General features: G+C 44.9%; 1 protein-coding gene across 1 annotated transcript in view; it reads right to left on the reverse strand.

Annotated features, from left to right (window-relative positions):
- Positions 1 to 12,608, reverse strand: part of LOC126981281 (uncharacterized) — a 35,301-nt gene extending 22,693 nt beyond the window's left edge. Inside the window, exons 1-2 of the mRNA XM_050832182.1 lie at positions 12,441 to 12,608; positions 9,705 to 9,737 (exon numbers count right to left, since the gene is read on the reverse strand). Of these exons, the coding sequence (XP_050688139.1) occupies positions 9,705 to 9,737; positions 12,441 to 12,482 (75 nt within the window). The 5' untranslated portion in view covers positions 12,483 to 12,608. The remainder of the gene's footprint in view (positions 1 to 9,704; positions 9,738 to 12,440) is intronic.
- Between the last annotated feature and the right edge of the window lie 5,747 nt (positions 12,609 to 18,355).

An 18,355-nucleotide genomic window follows, 5' to 3' on the forward strand; every position in this document is an offset into this window, starting at 1 on the left:
ATAAAATACTGGGAGTCAACATCGATCCGAAACGTCAAAGGGAAGTCAATTTTCAGCGGCCGGAAACTGTGACAACATCAACAACATTTTGTGAAGTGCACTGCCAGAGAGAGAGAGAGAGAGAGAGAGAGAGAGAGAGAGAGAGAGAGAGAGAGAGAGAGAGAGAGAATTAAGATTACCGTGATTGACTTTTTTTTTTCTTTTCTTTCAAGGATTAATTTAAGTTCACTCAAGTCTACGTCATGTGCCATTAAGGTTTTAGTGGTAGTGGCGGTGGTGGTGATAGTGGTGGTGGTGGTGGACTAATGGTAATGGTGGCGATGGTGGTGATGGTGGTGCTTTAAACGATGTATCAACACACACACACACACACACACACACACACACACAATGATGATGATGATGATGAGGAGGAGGAGGAGGGAAAAGAGGAGTAGGAGAGAAGTGAGGAGAAGAGTGAAGAAAGAGAAGTGGAAGAACAAGAAAAAGAACAGTAACAACACGAACAAGGTGCAGAAAAAAAAGTAATAGAGAAAGAAAAAAGGAGGATGGAGAGATGCTGAGAACACTACTCCCTTCCCTTCCTCTCTTCCCCTCTACTCCCCTCCCTTCCTCTCCACCCCCTTCCCTTCCTCTGTACCTCTCTACCCTATTCCCTTCATTTCCCCTCTATCCCCTTCCCTTCCTCTCTTCCTCTCTACCCCCTTCTCTTCCTCCCTTCCTCTCTACCCCCTTCCCTTCCTCTCTTCCTCTCTACCCCCTTCCCTCCCTCTGTACCTCTCTACCCTATTCCCTTCATCTCTTCCTCTCTACCCCCTTCCCTCCCTCTGTACCTCTCTACCCTATTCCCTTCATCTCTTCCTCTCTACCCCCTTCCCTTCCTCTGTACCTCTCTACCCTATTCCCTTCATCTCTTCCCCTCTATCCCCTTCCCTTCCTCTCTTCCTCTCTACCCCCTTCCCTTCCTCTTCCTCTCTACCCCCTTCCCTTCCTCTTCCTCTCTATCCCCTTTCCTTCCTCTTCCCCTCTACCCCCTTCCCTCTTCATCTCTCCCTCCCTACCTGTCTGCCTGCTCACCTGCCCAAGTTAGTCCTCCTGATCATTAGACTCACACAGGTTTGCATGCACCGGCGCGCCCTATATGAGCCTGGCGGATTACTAAGGTGTGTGTGTGTGTGTGTGTGTGTGTGTGTGTGTGTGTGTGTGTGTGTGTGTGTGTAGTTGTACATCTTCATTAATCCCGTTCATTTTCGTTTTTGCATTATTTTGATTTTTTTTGTTAGTATATTTTATTGTTATTCATACTTATTCATGTTTATTTTCTTTACTCTTTTTCCTATTTATTTTACGTACATAAATATCTTTTGGTCGTATTATATAAACTACTCATCTCTGCTTTCATTTTTATTTTCTTCAAGTCCTTCCTTCCTTTCTTTATTCGTTCCTCTTTCCTTCTTTGTAAACTCGTCCTACAACTCAGATCATATCCCCCCCCCCGCTCTCTCTCATCTTTTGTCCTCTTCCTCCTCTTTTTCCCACTCCCTTTACGTAAGCACCCAAATCATTAACCTCTCTCTCTCTCTCTCTCTCTCTCTCTCTCTCTCTCTCTCTCTCTCTCTCGACCATAAACGCTCCACCACAGTCGCCGCTCCACCTCCACAACGCCTCCACCCACTCGTTACTTCTGACTTTGGTTCGTTTTGTCCACTGTCACTCCTTTTATTGCACCACCCAATTAAGCAAGGGACACACACACACACACACTCACTCACTCACTCACACAGCTCACGATCATGTCCCTCCTAAAACGTGGTTGCTAAGACCCTTCATTTTTATTTAAACGTTTTACTTCGTTTACTTCCTCCTCTTCTTATCGATTCTTCTTCCTTCCTTCCTTCCTTCCTCCTCCTCTTACTACTGCTACTACTACTACTACTACTACTACTACTACTACTACTACTACAGGACATAAATATACAAGCTGGTGCAAAAAGACATCAAAGAAACGAAAAAGAGTAAAAGGTAGAAAATGCAATAAAACGGAATAAACACGAAATAAAAAGGCTTAGGAGAGGAAATTTATGGGCCTTTTAAACCCTGAGAAGATCACGAGGGGAGGGAAAGGAAAGAAAAAGTCTCGGTATTGAAACTGACAAAAAAAAAAACATACCTAGCCTAATCTTCTTTGAGGGGAGGTTTAACACACTCTCTCTCTCTCTCTCTCTCTCTCTCTCTCTCTCTCTCTCTCTCTCTCTCTCTCTCAACAGTGCCTCCTCTATCCTCCCTAAACTTTCCATCATTCTCATGTTTCTCTCATCTCGTCTTTCCTCTCCATTCTTTTCTCTTTTTCTTCTTCCATTTCCTCCCCTATTTCCACATCCTGCGTTTTTTATGTCCTTACTTACGCTGCCTTGTACCCTAATCCCATTTCACCATCTTCCTCCTTTTATCCTATTGCGTCACTATTTTTTTCCTTGCTTGCTCAACCTTCGTCTTTTTTTTTCGTCTCCAACTGTCTTGTAACTCTTTCCCCTCTTTGGGTTTCTTCGCTTTTTTTTTTCTTTTTCTCTCAGGATCTAAAACTCCCTTGGTACTTCCTTCTCTTCTTTGTCATCATACTCCTCCTCCCCCTCGACTTCATTACCTCCTTCTATCATTTCTCCTCTTTGCTTTCCTCCAATTCTCCATTCCTTTCTTCTATAATCTTCCCCTTCCTTTCCATTCCTCAAGCTCTCTCTTTTCCCTTCTCTTTGCTTCTTTTCACTTTTCCTCTTCCTTGCCTTAACCTGCCTTCCTTTGACCTCATCTTCTTTCTCTTCCCTTCTCTTTGCTGGGTTTCATGTACCCTTTTTCTTACCTAAATCTACGGTACCTTTTTCTAACCTATCCTTCCTACTTATCTTCCTCTATCCTTTTCTTTCCCGTTTCTTTACCTTGACATAACATTCCTTGCATTACTAATCTATGCCTTTCTTCTTCAGTTCTCTTCCTTTCTTTCCTTCTCTCCTTCTGTCCTCCACCTATGCCTCTGTAATACTTTCCTTCTTGCATCCTTTCCCATAACAATCAACGTATATATTCCCTAATCCTTTTTCCTAGTTATCTTTCTTCCCTACTCTCCCTCTTTACACACTGCCAGACTTACCATTGCCACCACCATTACCACCACCATCATCACCATCCCTTCTCGACCTCTCCTCTTCCTCCTCCTCCTCCTACCCTCACCTTCCCTCCTTCTCGACCCCCTTCTTCCCTTCTCTTTCTCCTTCCCTGCCTCCATCTCTTCTTTATAACACATCTTGAATCCTTTTCCATATCCTCCACCTACATACTTCTATTCCCTGATCCCTTCCAATCATTTTTTTCGTGTTAGTTGACGGACGGGATCTACTACTACCCCGTCCTTCCTTCCTTCCTTCCCCTAATCTATCCTCTTCCTTTCTCCTCCGCCCCCCTTCCCTTCTACCTTTGGTGCACGTGGGGGTGAAGGGGGAAGGGGAGGCAGAAGGGGAGGATGGACAAATGTGGAAGAGGCGTGCGGGAGCCTCTGGGCGACGAGATAAACGAATTCCAATCCATCACGACCTTAGCTAAGCACCTATCCCAAAGAGAGAGAGAGAGAGAGAGAGAGAGAGAGAGAGAGAGAGAGAGAGAGAGAGAGAGAGAGAGAAACCTGGTGCTTCATCCATAAAACTCGGTGGTCGCCCAATGTGGCTGATTGGCTGGATGAAACACACACACACACACACACACACACACACGCTCGATGGTTCAATATTATCAGCAATTAAGCACTAAATACCAAGCCTAGCTCCGGAGAGAGAGAGAGAGAGAGAGAGAGAGAGAGAGAGAGAGAGAGAGAGAGAGAGAGAGAGAGAGAGAATGGCAAATTTACCCCTTATCAGTTAATTAAGAAGTATGTGAATAGAAAAGCAAACGGAAGGAAATGAAAGACGTATTTATTTCCCATTTAGAGAGAGAGAGAGAGAGAGAGAGAGAGAGAGAGAGAGAGAGAGAGAGAGAGAGAGAATTGAAAGAGGATACCGACTCCGTTTAATAGCCCAATTATTAAGATTATGAGTTGAGGGAGGGAGGGAGGGCTCATGTCACAGAGAGAGAGAGAGAGAGAGAGAGAGAGAGAGAGAGAGAGAGAGAGAGAGAGAGAGAGAGAGAGAGAATATTATCAACACCAGACGCCTATAGATTGAGGTAAGGACTACCATACACTGCCAAAGTACCATTACCAAAAGTCCACTACCTCCTCCTCCTCCTCCTCCTCCTCCTTCTATCATCATCACCCTCCCTTCTCAACCCCCCATCCTCCTCCTCCTTCTCTCCCTCCCATCATCTTCCCTCCTCCTCCTCCTCTTCAATCATTATCATCCCTCCTTTTCTTCCACCACCTCCTCTTCGTCCTCCTCGACCCCATCTCTTCCCCCTCATCCTCGATCACTAGTGGCTCATTCCTTTCTCCTTCAACTGTCACCTTCTCATCCTCTTCCTTTACTTTTGCCTTCTATCCTATTCCTCCTCCTCCTCCTCCTCCTCCTCATCCACTTCGTCTTCGTCCTCCTCAAATCAACTCTCGATCCTCCTCCACTTCTCGTCCTCCTTGCATCGGCCTCCCCTTTCCTCTCCCTCCTTCGGCCAGCATCGCGCAAGCCAGTCACTCTCTCCCTCCCTTCTCAGCGCCCCATTACGCTGCATGTATCGTTTGCGTCGTTACTGTAGCCGCACCGTCATGGCAGCAGGACACGATAAATCAAGGCCAGGAGAGACGGAGAGGTAGAATGGAAGACAGGTAAGCGAGACAGGTAGGAGAGACAGACAAGTGAGGGATGCTACGAGACTTGAGAGAGAGAGAGAGAGAGAGAGAGAGAGAGAGAGAGAGAGAGAGAGAGAGAGAGAGAGAGAGAGAGAGAGTGTGTGTGTGTAAAGGAATCGAATAAGCAAGTGTGTACTATTTATTAGGTGTGAAAATGAGGTAAAGACTGATAGATTCCACATATTTGGTTTCATATTTACATAGTAGTGTTCTTCATTTCTGTGTGTGTGTGTGTGTTTGTGTGTGTGTGTGTGTGTAACTACCGCCGCCGCCGCCGCCGCCTCCCGCATACGTACACATAGTACATACATACATACATACATACATACATACATACCAAGACTCAAAGAAGATACTGTCAGAGGGAGGAGCGGGAAGAGGGGAGGGAAGAGGGGAGGGAAGAGAAGAGGGGAGGGAAGGGGGGAGGGAAGAGGGGAGGGAACGGGGAAGGGAACGGGGAGAAAAGGAAGGATATGGGAGAATAGCGTTGAAGGACAGCGATGGGAGGGGAGGCATCTTAGGTTACGAGAGAGAGAGAGAGAGAGAGAGAGAGAGAGAGAGAGAGAGAGAGGAGAAAGAATATAGAAGAAACAAAACAGAGAAATACCATCATGAAAGTTACTATACAAGCTGAAAATTGATAAGAAAAATAAAGCTGAAAATTAACAATAAATAAATAAATAAATAAAAATAAAAAGACCCAATGAGAAAAAAGAAAAAAAAATCCTAAAAATCATCGTTAAAAGATAAAATTAAACCCAAAAAAACAAAAAATAAAACTACAAGACCCAATAAAAAAATCAACTATTAACAAAAAGTAGCGTACTGACGAACGTAATGAGAAGTAGGTGAACGTACGAAAAGCCGCAGCGCCGATGAACGTGCCTCGAGGCTGTGCAAGAAACATTAAGTGCAGTGACGGGGCGTTCTGCAAGGGAGGGGGTGAAGGGGAGGCAAGCGATCATCATTTCGGGAGGGGCTGTCAGTCATTCCCTTTGCTTAGCTTACTCATTCCCTCACTGGCTTGATCTGTCTGCCGTCTACCTAGTCTCGGCTTGGATTGCCTCGGCTTGACTCGTCTGGGCTTGTCTCGTTTCGGCTCGATTGTCGTTCCCCTTCTGGTTTACTCATTCCCTTCTTGGCTATTTAGATCAGTCTGCCGTCTACTTCCTCTCATCTCGGCTCGACTTGTCTCGGGTTCGGTTCGGTGATGTTCGGCGCGGGTTTCGAATGAGTAACTGTGGCGAGACCGAAGCTAGTGTAGACGAACCGGCTCATTCAGTGATTCGAAAGGTTACACTAGACCGAGAAATACCCTGAATGAAGCTACAATAATGGTAGAAGAAAAAGAATAAGGTAACCAGTAGTTTTAGAAGTAGCAGAAATAGTAGTAGCAGAAGTAGTAGTAGTAGTAGTAGTAGTAGTAGTAGTAGTAGTAGAAGAGTTGCCAGTCAAAGAAACATTCCAAAGACGTAATTTAAGTTCGTGCATAACCTTGGACCTTCCTCATAACAAAGGAAGGATTCACGCGCACACACACACACACACACAGTCACACACACACACACACACACACATGTAGCCATCCGGTCATTTATCTACCAAAATGTCAGAAAATGTCAGACGTCCACGACCCTGTCACGCACGTTTCGAGGTAGAAGCGAGTGGGTAGGTAGGCAGAGTAAACTGTGATGTAGGGCGACCCGTACCTTAAAGCGAGAGTGCAGGCTGTAGGTAGGAATGGAGGCGTGGATGTGGGAAGGGAGGTGGAGACATAGGGCCAGTTTCACAGTTCCCCATGATGGTTAGTAAGCTCCCAAACCAATACCAGAGCCTTCGAAGTTTCCTTGTATAGTGTCTGGTGTTTATATTTAAGTTCACAAATTTGATGAAACTATACAGGAATAGTCTTGCGTATTTAGTGTGGCATCGAAGACCTCACCATTTTGGATTGTATGGGATTCTAAAGTTTGGTTCGGGATGTGAAATCGGCTCACAGGCTTGTATTCTCGGACGCTTTCGCCCCTCACATCAACTATATCCAAATTCCGTAGAGGAGATTAATCGGGTTCAAAGCCATGTTCTTTTTTAGGTTCAGTAAGCTCAATAGTAAACTCCGTACGCTTACAAATGAGTCGTAATGGTAACACTTATAAAACCAGGCCGATGTAAGTTGCACGGACCATGACCTAAAACCATGAGAGGAACTAGAGGGGCCAAGTAATTAAACCCAAGAGAGTGGGTACAGTATGGTATGGCACACGGCCTCGAGACTGAAGGTGAAGTGGAGGGAGGGTCAGAAGGGAGGGTCAGGGACGACGTTAGCAGATTATCGTACGCATTACATCATATTTTTCGGTTTCTGGCCCATAAAGATTGCAAAAAAGAGTATCAATAATTACCGATTTTAACAATAATTATAAATGCATGTCTTTATCTTTGTGGGTGCGATAGTTTTTGGTCAGAAATCGGCAAAACAATACGCCAAGTACGACAATCTGGTAACGTTGGTCAGGGAGGCACTAAATGTATATCGGGAAGGGATGGAGAGGTAAGTGTAAGATGAGCTGAGGCAAGGACGAGGATATAGGGCAAAGAGGGAGGGACTGAGGGAGGCTGTATAGGGATAAGAGGTAAGCTAGGGCAGAAATGTAGGGAAGGGACTGAGAGGTGAGAGGTAGAGCATAGAGATAACAGGTAGACTAGGCCAAAGATGGGGTATGCTGGGGAGGACGTAGGGTACTTTTTTTAGTAGGGTAGGAATAGGTAGTAATGTAGGGCAGACTAAGAAGGGTTGAGTGCAGGGTGGCTATTAAGGGTTAAAGGTTAAGGGAGAGTAGGAATGTGGGGCAAGAAGGGATGCACTGAGATATAGGGAGGCTGTATGGGTAAGGTTATAGGTAAGGGAGGAGTACTAGGGTATATATGGCAAAGAGGGGGTGTAAGATGTGTCAAGACCCTCACACACGCACACACAGAACCCGCCTCTTACCTCCTCCCCCCCTCTCTCTCTCTCTCTCTCTCTCTCTCTCTCTCTCTCTCTCTCTCTCTCCTTTAGGTAAAGAGGCTGGGGGTGATTAATACCGCCCGGCTCCCTCAGGACACGCCGAACGCAATGGAATGTGAACCGGGAAAGTGTGTTTAAGTGCGTGTGTAAGTGTGTGTGTGGGGGGGGGGGGAAGAGGTCTAAACGAATGGATAATTTTTTTTTCATCCCTTTTTAATGATGGTTTTCATTATTCACTTACTAGTTCGCTTATTAATTAATGATGAAGAAGGAAAATTCGCTGTAATCCAATATTCCGGAACGCTTAATATAAAGTGTGTGTGTGTGTGTGTGTGTGTGTGTGTGTGTGTGTGTGTGTGTGTGTGTGTGTGTATCAATACGGACATTCATGACTCTCTCTCTCTCTCTCTCTCTCTCTCTCTCTCTCTCTCTCTCAGACCCGGGAAACTTGAGATCCGAGGCAGAAGGACCGAACGAGCAGAGGTCTCTCTCTCTCTCTCTCTCTCTCTCTCTCTCTCTCTCAGACCCGGGAAACTTGAGATCCGAGGCAGAAGGACCGAACGAGCAGAGGAATGTGTCCCCCCTTTTTTTTTTGACAAACATACATACATACATGGATACGTACATACATACTCATGTTGTGTGTGTGTGTGTGTGTGTGTGTGTGTGTGTGTGTGTGTGTGTGTGTGTGTGTGTGTGTTAAGTGATAATAAAAAAAAATAAAGTTTCCTCGTGTAATCATTTAACTTTCGCCCGTGACGGTGACAAAAACAACACTAAAAACACCATTCTTTATCGTTGAAATTGTAGAAACACACACACACACACACACACACAAACACACACACACACGAGAGAGAGAGAGAGAGAGAGAGAGAGAGAGAGAGAGAGACTGTCGGTTTTAATTAATGAGTACGATGACCTTTCCCTGTGTTTGTGTGTGTGTGTGTGTGTGTGTGTGTGTGTGTGTGTGTGTGTACCAAATAATTCCTTTAAGCCTTTTCGTTTAACTCATTCATTTCGTTTAAAGGAAGAAAAGGTCTTAAGCTTCTTGGTCGAATGTCACACCATCTCTCTCTCTCTCTCTCTCTCTCTCTCTCTCTCTCTCTCTCTCTCTCTCAAAAGGACATTAGGCAGCTTTCAAGAGGATGGAGATGTTTTTTTTCTTTTTTTCGGTAAACTAAAGACGATGAAAAAGAAAAAAAACGACACAAAATAGATGAATAAATGAATAAATAAATTGACGAATGACAACTAACAGCAAGAACGAAAATGGCAATCAAAGAAGAAGAAACAAAAGGTGAAGGAAGATGAAAAATAAGAATTATGAGTCGTAATAACACATATTTTCCGAGGCACTGCATTATGTAACGGTGTGTGTGTGTGTGTGTGTGTGTGTGTGTGTGTGTGTGTAGGAAAGGAGGGACACACACACACACACACACCTGTCACGCACAAACACGCCTTTGGACAGGAACTATGGTACAAGACACGTAAATTATACTCTCTCTCTCTCTCTCTCTCTCTCTCTCTCTCTCTCAAGAACACCTGCAAATGAATTCATGGTGAGAGGTTAGGTTACTTTATAATGAATCGAACCTTATCTGTACCAGTTACAAGTCACTTTTAAGCCAGTCAAAGGTCAGTCAGTCACTAGTCAACCAGTCACGTCATCATCTAGTCATCAATCACCAATCAACAGTCATCCTGTCATCAATAAGCCTTCATTTAGTCACTAGTCCACCTCAACCAGTCACCAATCAAGTTCATGTTAACCTCAACCAGTAACCAAAGTCAAGTCAACCTCAACCGGTCACCAATCATCTCAGCCAGTCACCAATCATCTCAACCAGTCACCAATGCAGTACTCACCAGTTTGATGACCCCGATGATCTTCGTTCCGACCTGGGGAAGAGAAAGGAGAAAAAATAAGTTATCAAAAATGCATGAACGAAATGTGAAAATATAACCCGACATTAGTGTAACCTTTATCTTCATCATTTCAACAGTGTCCCATTCCCTACTCTCCTCCTCCTCCTCCTCCTAGTACCATTACTACTATATACACACAAAGTACCAAACAAACAACCGGTGTCACTCCATCCATTCACTGGGCCTCAACAGAATCCCACAAGAGTATGTAACCTTATTATTTAGACCCATATCGGACACTTTCGGCTCTCTATACATATTTCTAAGGTCCACCACGGAGATTAGTCGGGTTCTTCCGAGTGCTTTTCTTTCTTCACATTTATGGCACAGAACTCAAGGCTCATAAACTACCCAAGGATATGCCCACAACCTCTACGAAAACCTCATCAGTCGTGGGAGTGTTAGCCCCGAAATGTTGGGGAGTATGCGCCTAACATCCAGCGCGATACCTCTCTTGTCCCTCATGATCGAAACCTCAGGCATATCCATACAAAAAACTCGGGTGAACGCTTAGAACTCACTCAAGGCCACGACGACTCACCCAGCACCACCAAATAATGACTGAATGCACATAGCAACAAACGTTTACACGAAAAAGGGTTTCTCTCAACGCACATCAAATAAATAAGGTCTGGGCTAGTCTGTGAGGTAACTACAAATGCACGAAAAGTTTATTTAAGGCATTGCAGGTCTACGGAGGGAGGATGGGGGATAATATCTGAAGAGCTTTCGAGTGTATATAAATAGAAAACGTTACACGCATCTCCTATTCTACATATTGGGAGAAGCATGCTGCAAGCGTATTCTCTTTTTCATTTCGTTTAATCATTGATCCGTCTTCCCCAACACACACACACCCACACTAGAGGTAACCCGAACTAATCGTGTCACCAAGATCTTGTCGGCAGATCGAATTACTCAATAGCGTGTGTGTGAGAGAGAGAGAGAGAGACGGCTGCCTCCATATATGTAGCGGAACCCTGGGTCTAGGGGCGCTGTAGGAGGGGGAAAGCCACGCCCACTCATCCCCTCCCATTCCCTCATCCTCTCTCCCCAGCCATTCCACCTCCTTGCCGCCTGACTACTTCCCAAGCCGCCTCCTTCCTTCTCCCTCCCCTGCCAAGTCACGCGCGGGGGCCCACTTTCAGGCCTCGCGGCAGGGATCCGGAAAGGGGAACCTCATGTCCTCAAGCAGCCAATGAAAAGCACAACTGACATATTAAAACGGCGTGCATCTGACATGAAGATTCAACGAAGAGATCTGACATGTTATAAAGGCGTCTGACATGAAGAGGGATACACATACCTACAAACACCAGTACTGAGTCAGACATAAGTGCTGTATTATAGTGATCGTACTTAGTATTAATAATTCACTGTAAAACTACTTGTACCCGTATTATTTGGAGGACTATGGGTTACGAACTTCCTTTGTACTACTTGTTTGAACATGAGTCGTAGCGTATGCACTAGAGATTTTAACGAGTACATTCCAGCGAGTGTAGTACGTATAATTAGATAATAACACGTGAAGGCAGAGGTGAAAAAGGGCAAAGATATATCTAATGAGTGGCCCAATATATCGTAATAATTATAATTTGTGGAGTATTGGTAGAATAAATCCCCGGTATCCGTACGTCAAATATGGATTACATACATAACACATTAAATATATTACACATTGAAAACATACCGAGTGTTAAAAATAACTATATACCACTTCTTGCTACTACGATTCAGTATATCATTGGGTGAACTCTATTGCCAAAGCTATGAGTTGATTGTGACACCGATATATACTCGTGCCCAAGTAGAAACATTATTTTTTGTACTTGAACCAAACAAAAAACATCAGGCAGGAGTGAAAAGCTTCTACCATCAAAGTCTTCTCTCTCTCTCTCTCTCTCTCTCTCTCTGGGCTGTGACACGTGCCCTCTCTCCCTGACATTCTCGTGCATAACCTTAATAACTGCTCTTTAATGGGGTGGCATCGGTCATTCTCTCTCTCTCTCTCTCTCTCTCTCTCTCTCTCTCTCTCTCTCTCCTGTAGGGATGAGTTGGCTAAATCAAGCTTAAGAGGTTGCAAGCGGTTGGGGGCATTGGGTATGAGAGAGAGAGAGAGAGAGAGAGAGAGAGAGAGAGAGAGAGCTTGTTCCGTGTACTTTGAAGCTCAATTATGAAGTGTATGGAAACTGAGAATGTTGGGATGTGCGACGGTGACTTTTAGTACACACACACACACACACACACACACTTCAAGAGGCTTTTACCATCTCTCCATTAATACCAATCTCTCTCTCTCTCTCTCTCTCTCTCTCTCTCTCTCTCTGTGTGTATGTGTTAACAAGATGCCCATCAGTACCCTTCTTCTCTGCACGTCACAAACAAACATGCATTCTTACACTTACATAACATGCAAATTTTCACCTTGGGCATCTCTCTCTCACACACACACACACACACACACACGATGGCTTATGGCTGTCTCGATGATGATGCCGGGGGACGAGGAGGAGGAAGGGGACGAGGAAGAGGACGAGGAGGAAGCAGAAAAAAAAAAAAGACAACTGGTAATCCCCCGAGCGAACGAACGAGCCAGTGAGTGAGAGCGGCGTTGGAATCTTCAAGTCTCCGCCGCTATACCAGAGTTCAATCCACTGGCAGCCCTTCCCTCACCTTCAGGTCGAAGAAGAAGCAACAGTTGCTGAGGAGTGGCATGGTGGCGACCAGCAAAACCCGAAACGGTGACCAGAAAGCTTTGAGAACGCAGCCACACCTACTATCACGACCTCCCTTCTCGCACGCTTTCCACCAACTGGCGCTCTCGTCTCGTGTGGCGGTCTGACAGGGAGGGAGTCGAGATGGCGGCGCCCGACCCTCCGGCCTCTGTAATGGGGTTGAGGGAGGAGGAGGAGGAGGGGTGTAGGGATAGGGGGAAGTGGAAGCGGAGGAAGGGGGGATGGAAGAAGGGATGGAGGAGGTGTAAACATGGGAAGGGAGGTGGAGGTGGGGAGTACGGAGGAGGAAGAAGGGGAGGAGGAGGGGTGATAGGGATGGAGGAAACATGGAAACGCAGGCAACAGAAAGCCTATTGGCTCATTACGAGGTTGCCCGCTTTGGTGATTTAATCTGCTCGACAGCCTGGGGCCTGGGGAGCAGATGAAAGCGCCTCGATATTGAGGAGCAGATGAAAGCAACTCAATATTCAGTTTACTCCCGACGCAGCGAAGTGACGGTCGATTCTATATTTGAAGGAGTTGATAGTATTCGCATTTACAACTTCTGAAGGAAGATTGTTCCAGTGACGGATGACTCGGTTTGAAAAGAAACAGGGGAAGGGAGGTGGAGGTGGGGAGTACGGAAGAGGAAGAAGGGGAGGAGGAGGGGCGATAGGGATGGAGGAGGTGGAAACAGGGGAAGGGAGGTGGAAGAGGGGAAGGAGGGATTCAAGGGATGGAGGGGGAGGAAGTAGGGGAGGAGGAAGGGGACGAGTATGGGTGTTGGGACGGGAATAGATGAGTGAGAGCAATACCACTCGCGACATACTAAACTACTTATACCACTACTACTACCACTGTTGCCAACTTCCCACCCCTAAGCAGAGACGCCACAGATAGTACCCGTCTTCACTAACAATTTCGCCACGCCGTAAGCCAAGGCTGAACACTCGAACTTTATTACCACAGCAAGGGCCGCGAAGGAACCCTACAGGACACATGCATAACAGAATACAGATAGCACTCGGAAACCACAGTAAAATGGCCTCACGCAAAAATTTAAAGCCATAGCCCTTTTGAAATGGAATAAACGCCTGCAGTTCACCTCTCGTCAACAAACCACATATCAAACAAAGTCAGGACAATTGAATGACGATGCTAGCAATGCCCGCGAGTTCCAAGATTTCTGGATGTCAGTATCTACAGCTACACTTGAAGACAACGTTTATTTTAATCACAACACTGGACATGAAGTCTTGGCTTGGCCTCAGCAGCACCATTATAGCACCACGCCGGCTTCCACAAGCCCACCACCGAATGACAATGAAGTTTAACACGTGCGCCCTAGCTACGAACAGGAAAAAGACCTGCATGCACAAACAACTATTAAAAAGACTACAACCACTACAGAAATTCCGTGGCGTCAGTGTGTATGTGTGTGTGTGTGTGTGAAGGGTAAGCATGCTAATGACTAAACGAAAGTGAAAACAGCTCTTGCATCTCTCGGGAAGATTTGTAGACTTCACAAAACAAATTAAACCTGGGGAAAGGAACGATTTGTCGACTTTTCACCTACCCCGACACATGCATGCGACTTCAATAACCAAACTGAGGAGGTATTCAGAGGGTTAGAAGAAAGATAGAGGAGTCGGAGAGGCATACAATACAGGATTAGATAGAATACCACACTTTAGAGATAGGTTAGGAAGGGAAACAAGATTACTGGTGGGCTGGATGAGGAAGAAGAGGAGGAGGAAGAGGAGAACAAGGCAGTTAGGAATTAAAAGATGAGAGAGATGATCAAGGGAATGTATAGAATGGAACGCTTAAGAGGCAAGTTAGAGGAGAGAAAAAAAAGTGCATGGGATTTATGAGGCAGATAATGTAATAGGAGGATATAGCAAGGCAGCGAATAGAGATCGAGTGGCCAGCATGCTTCAGAGATAGACTATGACGAGGGGATGGAGTGCATGGGATGGTAAGAGAGAGGAATGGCATGAATGGGCAGTGAGTGGCGAGCTTCAATTGGTCCAGTGAGGCAAGATTTGCATGTAAAGGCCCCAAGAAGGAACTGAGAGAAGCGAGAAAGGAGGAGGGACAGCAAAGCCAGGGTCACATAAGCAAGGTGGCTGGCTGGCTGGGTTCATATAAACACATCTTCAGGGTATGCACACCTACAATTGGTAAGGCTTTCGTAGAGGTTGTGAGTATATTCATGGGTAGGTGAGTATATTCATGTGTACGAGCATAGTAATAGATTGACGAGGCTTCTGCACCGTGATGATAAGGCTTTCGTACAGGTTTTAAGTATATTCATGGGTAGGTGAGTATATTCATGTGTACGAGCATAGTGATAGATTGACGAGGCTTCTGCACCGTGATGATAAGGCTTTCGTACAGGTTGTAAGTATATTCATGGGTAGGTGAGTATATTCATGTGTACGAGCATAGTAATAGATTGACGAGGCTTCTGCACCGTGATGATAAGGCTTTCGTACAGGTTTTAAGTATATTCATGGGTAGGTGAGTATATTCATGTGTACGAGCATAGTGATAGATTGACGAGGCTTCTGCACCGTGATGATAAGGCTTTCGTACAGGTTGTAAGTATATTCATGGGTGGGTGAGTATATTCATGGGTACGAGCATAGTGAATGTGAAAAACACGCGTTAGGACCCGACTTATCTTCTGTGAGGCTTTTGGAAATAGTTGTGAGAGCCGAAAGCGAACGGACCGAGTTGGTTACTGTTTTTTTTTCTTTTCTTTTTTCTTTTTTTTTGCGATGGCCTCCACTGTGCACTTTTGCCCCGGCGTCCCTGCCATATCTGCTTTCTTCATCTTTCCTTCGTGATTCACGCAGCTCAGAGGTCGCTAATTCCCCTCCCTCGTTATGACTCCCTAGTATTTATAACTCCGTACCCACCTATCTACACACACACACACACACACATACACACACACAAACGCACCCAATGACCTTCCACATGCGCATTCCACTTCCTATATACATCATTCATCTCTCCACGCGTCACTACACTGTCTACACACACAGTTCGTTTGTCTCTTTCCATAAAATTCAATCTTCCTCTAAATACGTACATACATTTACACACAGTACGTTTGGCTCTTTCGTAAAAATGACCTTTCTTCTAATACGTATACAAATTTGATAGTCACAACAATAAGCCGGGTGTGGTTAATCTTTTTAGGGTAGAAATTGGCAAGTTGTGAACCTATTTTGATCATACATACATACATACATACATACATACATACATGCATTACACTGAATACGCCAGTCAATACCCCGCTGTTAACTCATAAGGCATTGTTTTTGTTTTGTTTTCTTCCTTGTTGTTTTCATTCTCATCTCCTTACTTTACTATTTCTGGTATTTATTTATTTTCTTTCATTTCCATATCTGCTCATCGAGGGGGCTGTTTTTTTTTCCTTGATGGCGTTTTATGGATCTCGGTAATAATAATAATAATAATAATAATAATAATAATAATAATAATAATAAGATGATGATGATGATGATGATGAAGAAGGGGGGATTAGTTGAAGAAGAAGAAGATGAAGAAGAAGAAGAAGAAGAGGAAGAAGAATATGAAGAAGATGAAGATGGAAAAAGGAAAAAAAGAATAAAGAGGGAGGAAGAGAAGAAGGAAAGAGCAGAAGGAAAAGAAGATGAAGATACAAAAAGGAAAAAGGAAACAGAAAAAGGAAAAGATGAAGGAAAAAGAAGATGAAGATAGAAGATGTAAGGTATAGAAGATGTAAGGTAAGAATTTAATAATTCGTTTTATGATAGGCTAGGCTATATAGTAGGCGTTTCTTCACGGAGCGGTGTGCGGTAGTTTACGTGTCAAAGTCACTCTCTGTAAGGTTTAAGAGATGCAGAAAATAAAGATTGAAGCGGAAACTCAAGCAAACTAAGGCAGTCAAGAACAGTATTACCACAACTCATAGGCTACTATTACTACTACTACTACTACTAAATAATAACAAATAATAATTACGGGTATGGGTAACTGAGGAAGATATAAGAGAAAACCAAGGAGAGTTTAGAAAAAAAAGAGAAGAGGATGCATTGATCGAATTTGTCATTAAAATAACAGGAGAGAGAGAGAGAGAGAGAGAGAGAGAGAGAGAGAGAAGTATTGGGGGGAAGTTGAATGCAAGTTGTATTTGTGGCTTCGGAAAACAATGACTTGATAAGGTACAAAGGGAAGTCATGTGTGGTATTCGTAGAATGTATGGCCAAGAAGGTAGCCTAATAAAAAGTGAAGTTTTTATTATGAAGAGACGAGTCAGTGTATGAATTGGTATAATCGTACAGTGTGTACAGTTTGGTGTTAGTGTGGGAGTGAGACGGATGTTTGCTTACTTAGTGATTGCTTACATAGTGATTACCTCTGAGGCAAGGGATCTAGTGATCACAAAGGGATGCCTCTTCTCGTTAAGGTTATCAACACCATAGCTACTGTTGATGACCCATTTCGGCAGGTTGTTCCAGGTATTCGCAACTCTGGAAGAAAAAAACATATTCCTCTTATGGGTACGGTGCCTTGGCTTTAGCAGCTCCAGTGTGTGGCCCAAGGTGTACCCCGTCCTGGCCTGGGGCTGAAGGAATTTTTTTTATCCCTGGAGTGCCTTCTCCACGCTGTCCTCGGAGACGTCTAGGTGTAGGAGTTTCTCTCCCCCCTGCTATAGTGGTGGAGGGGCGGCTGCTCTCTCTGGTGAACATCTTTTCGAACTCTTTGTTCAGGAATTCACAGGCTTCTCTGAGGGAGGTTGTGAGGCGGCCGTCTTCCCCCTCTGAGGGACATCACTTCTTCCTTGATGGTGGTTTTGCTTCTGGCATAGGCATAGAAGGCTCTGGGGTTGGGGTTGGTCTCTCGGGCCAGGTTTACTTCAAAATTGTACTTTGCTGACCGGACTTCTCTGGTGACGTTGTTTCTGATCCTGCAGTACGCGTTGTAGCTTCCTTGAGATTTCCTCCATCTGTATCCCTTCCATGCTTGCTCTTTCTTATTAATTGATGTTCCACAGAACACTTCTCGTCATCCATTTTGGCTTTGGTCGCTGTCCTGGGCATGTTTGGTGGTAGGGCACACACTATTGGATGACCTGTTCATGGTGTTCCAGAAAAATGGTCCAGGTTTCCTACACATCCTTTCCTGAGATTTCCTCTTCCCACTGGACGACACAGAACATTTCGGACACTTGCGCATACAGTCCCCTTTGTGATAATTTCTCATAAGGTTAGTTTCACACACTGTAGCACCACCATCAATAAACATTGTAAAACTAAATACACAATGGTCAAATTCCCCTACTGGGGCTTTGTACTGTAAGTTATCTAAGTCTAAGGCATCTTTGGTGAGGATGAGATCTAAAAGTGAGAGCTCGTCACCTCCTCGAGATCGAAGAATTTACTCAATCATCTTGGCAGTTGTGGAATTTGGCCTGTTCACTGTTAGCACTGCCAGTTACATAGTTGCTCACCCAGTCACTTTCCTTGAAGTAAAACTCACCACAAATCAGTACTTGGCCCAATTGTATGTTACTCATTTGCAGGACGAACTGCCTCACTTTTTCGTTATATTCCTCGGGGGAGGCTGGGGGTTGAGGGGCGGTAGAGGCACGTCAGGAGGTGCCCGCCGAGCCTCACCTGGCACGCGATGGCCTCAATGTCATTCCAGGCAGCGTCTTAGCACTCCTGGGCCGAGAGGTCTTTCCTAACGAGGATCAGCACTCCACCTCCTCCCCTGTTTACTCTGTCTTTTCTAAACACATTATGATTATCACAGTCTATAAATTGGGAGATTGCATAGTCTAGTTAGTTTTGCCTCTGTAAGAAATATAAT

Source organism: Eriocheir sinensis, chromosome 47, assembly GCF_024679095.1.
Source record: "Eriocheir sinensis breed Jianghai 21 chromosome 47, ASM2467909v1, whole genome shotgun sequence".
NCBI lineage: Eukaryota > Metazoa > Arthropoda > Malacostraca > Decapoda > Varunidae > Eriocheir > Eriocheir sinensis.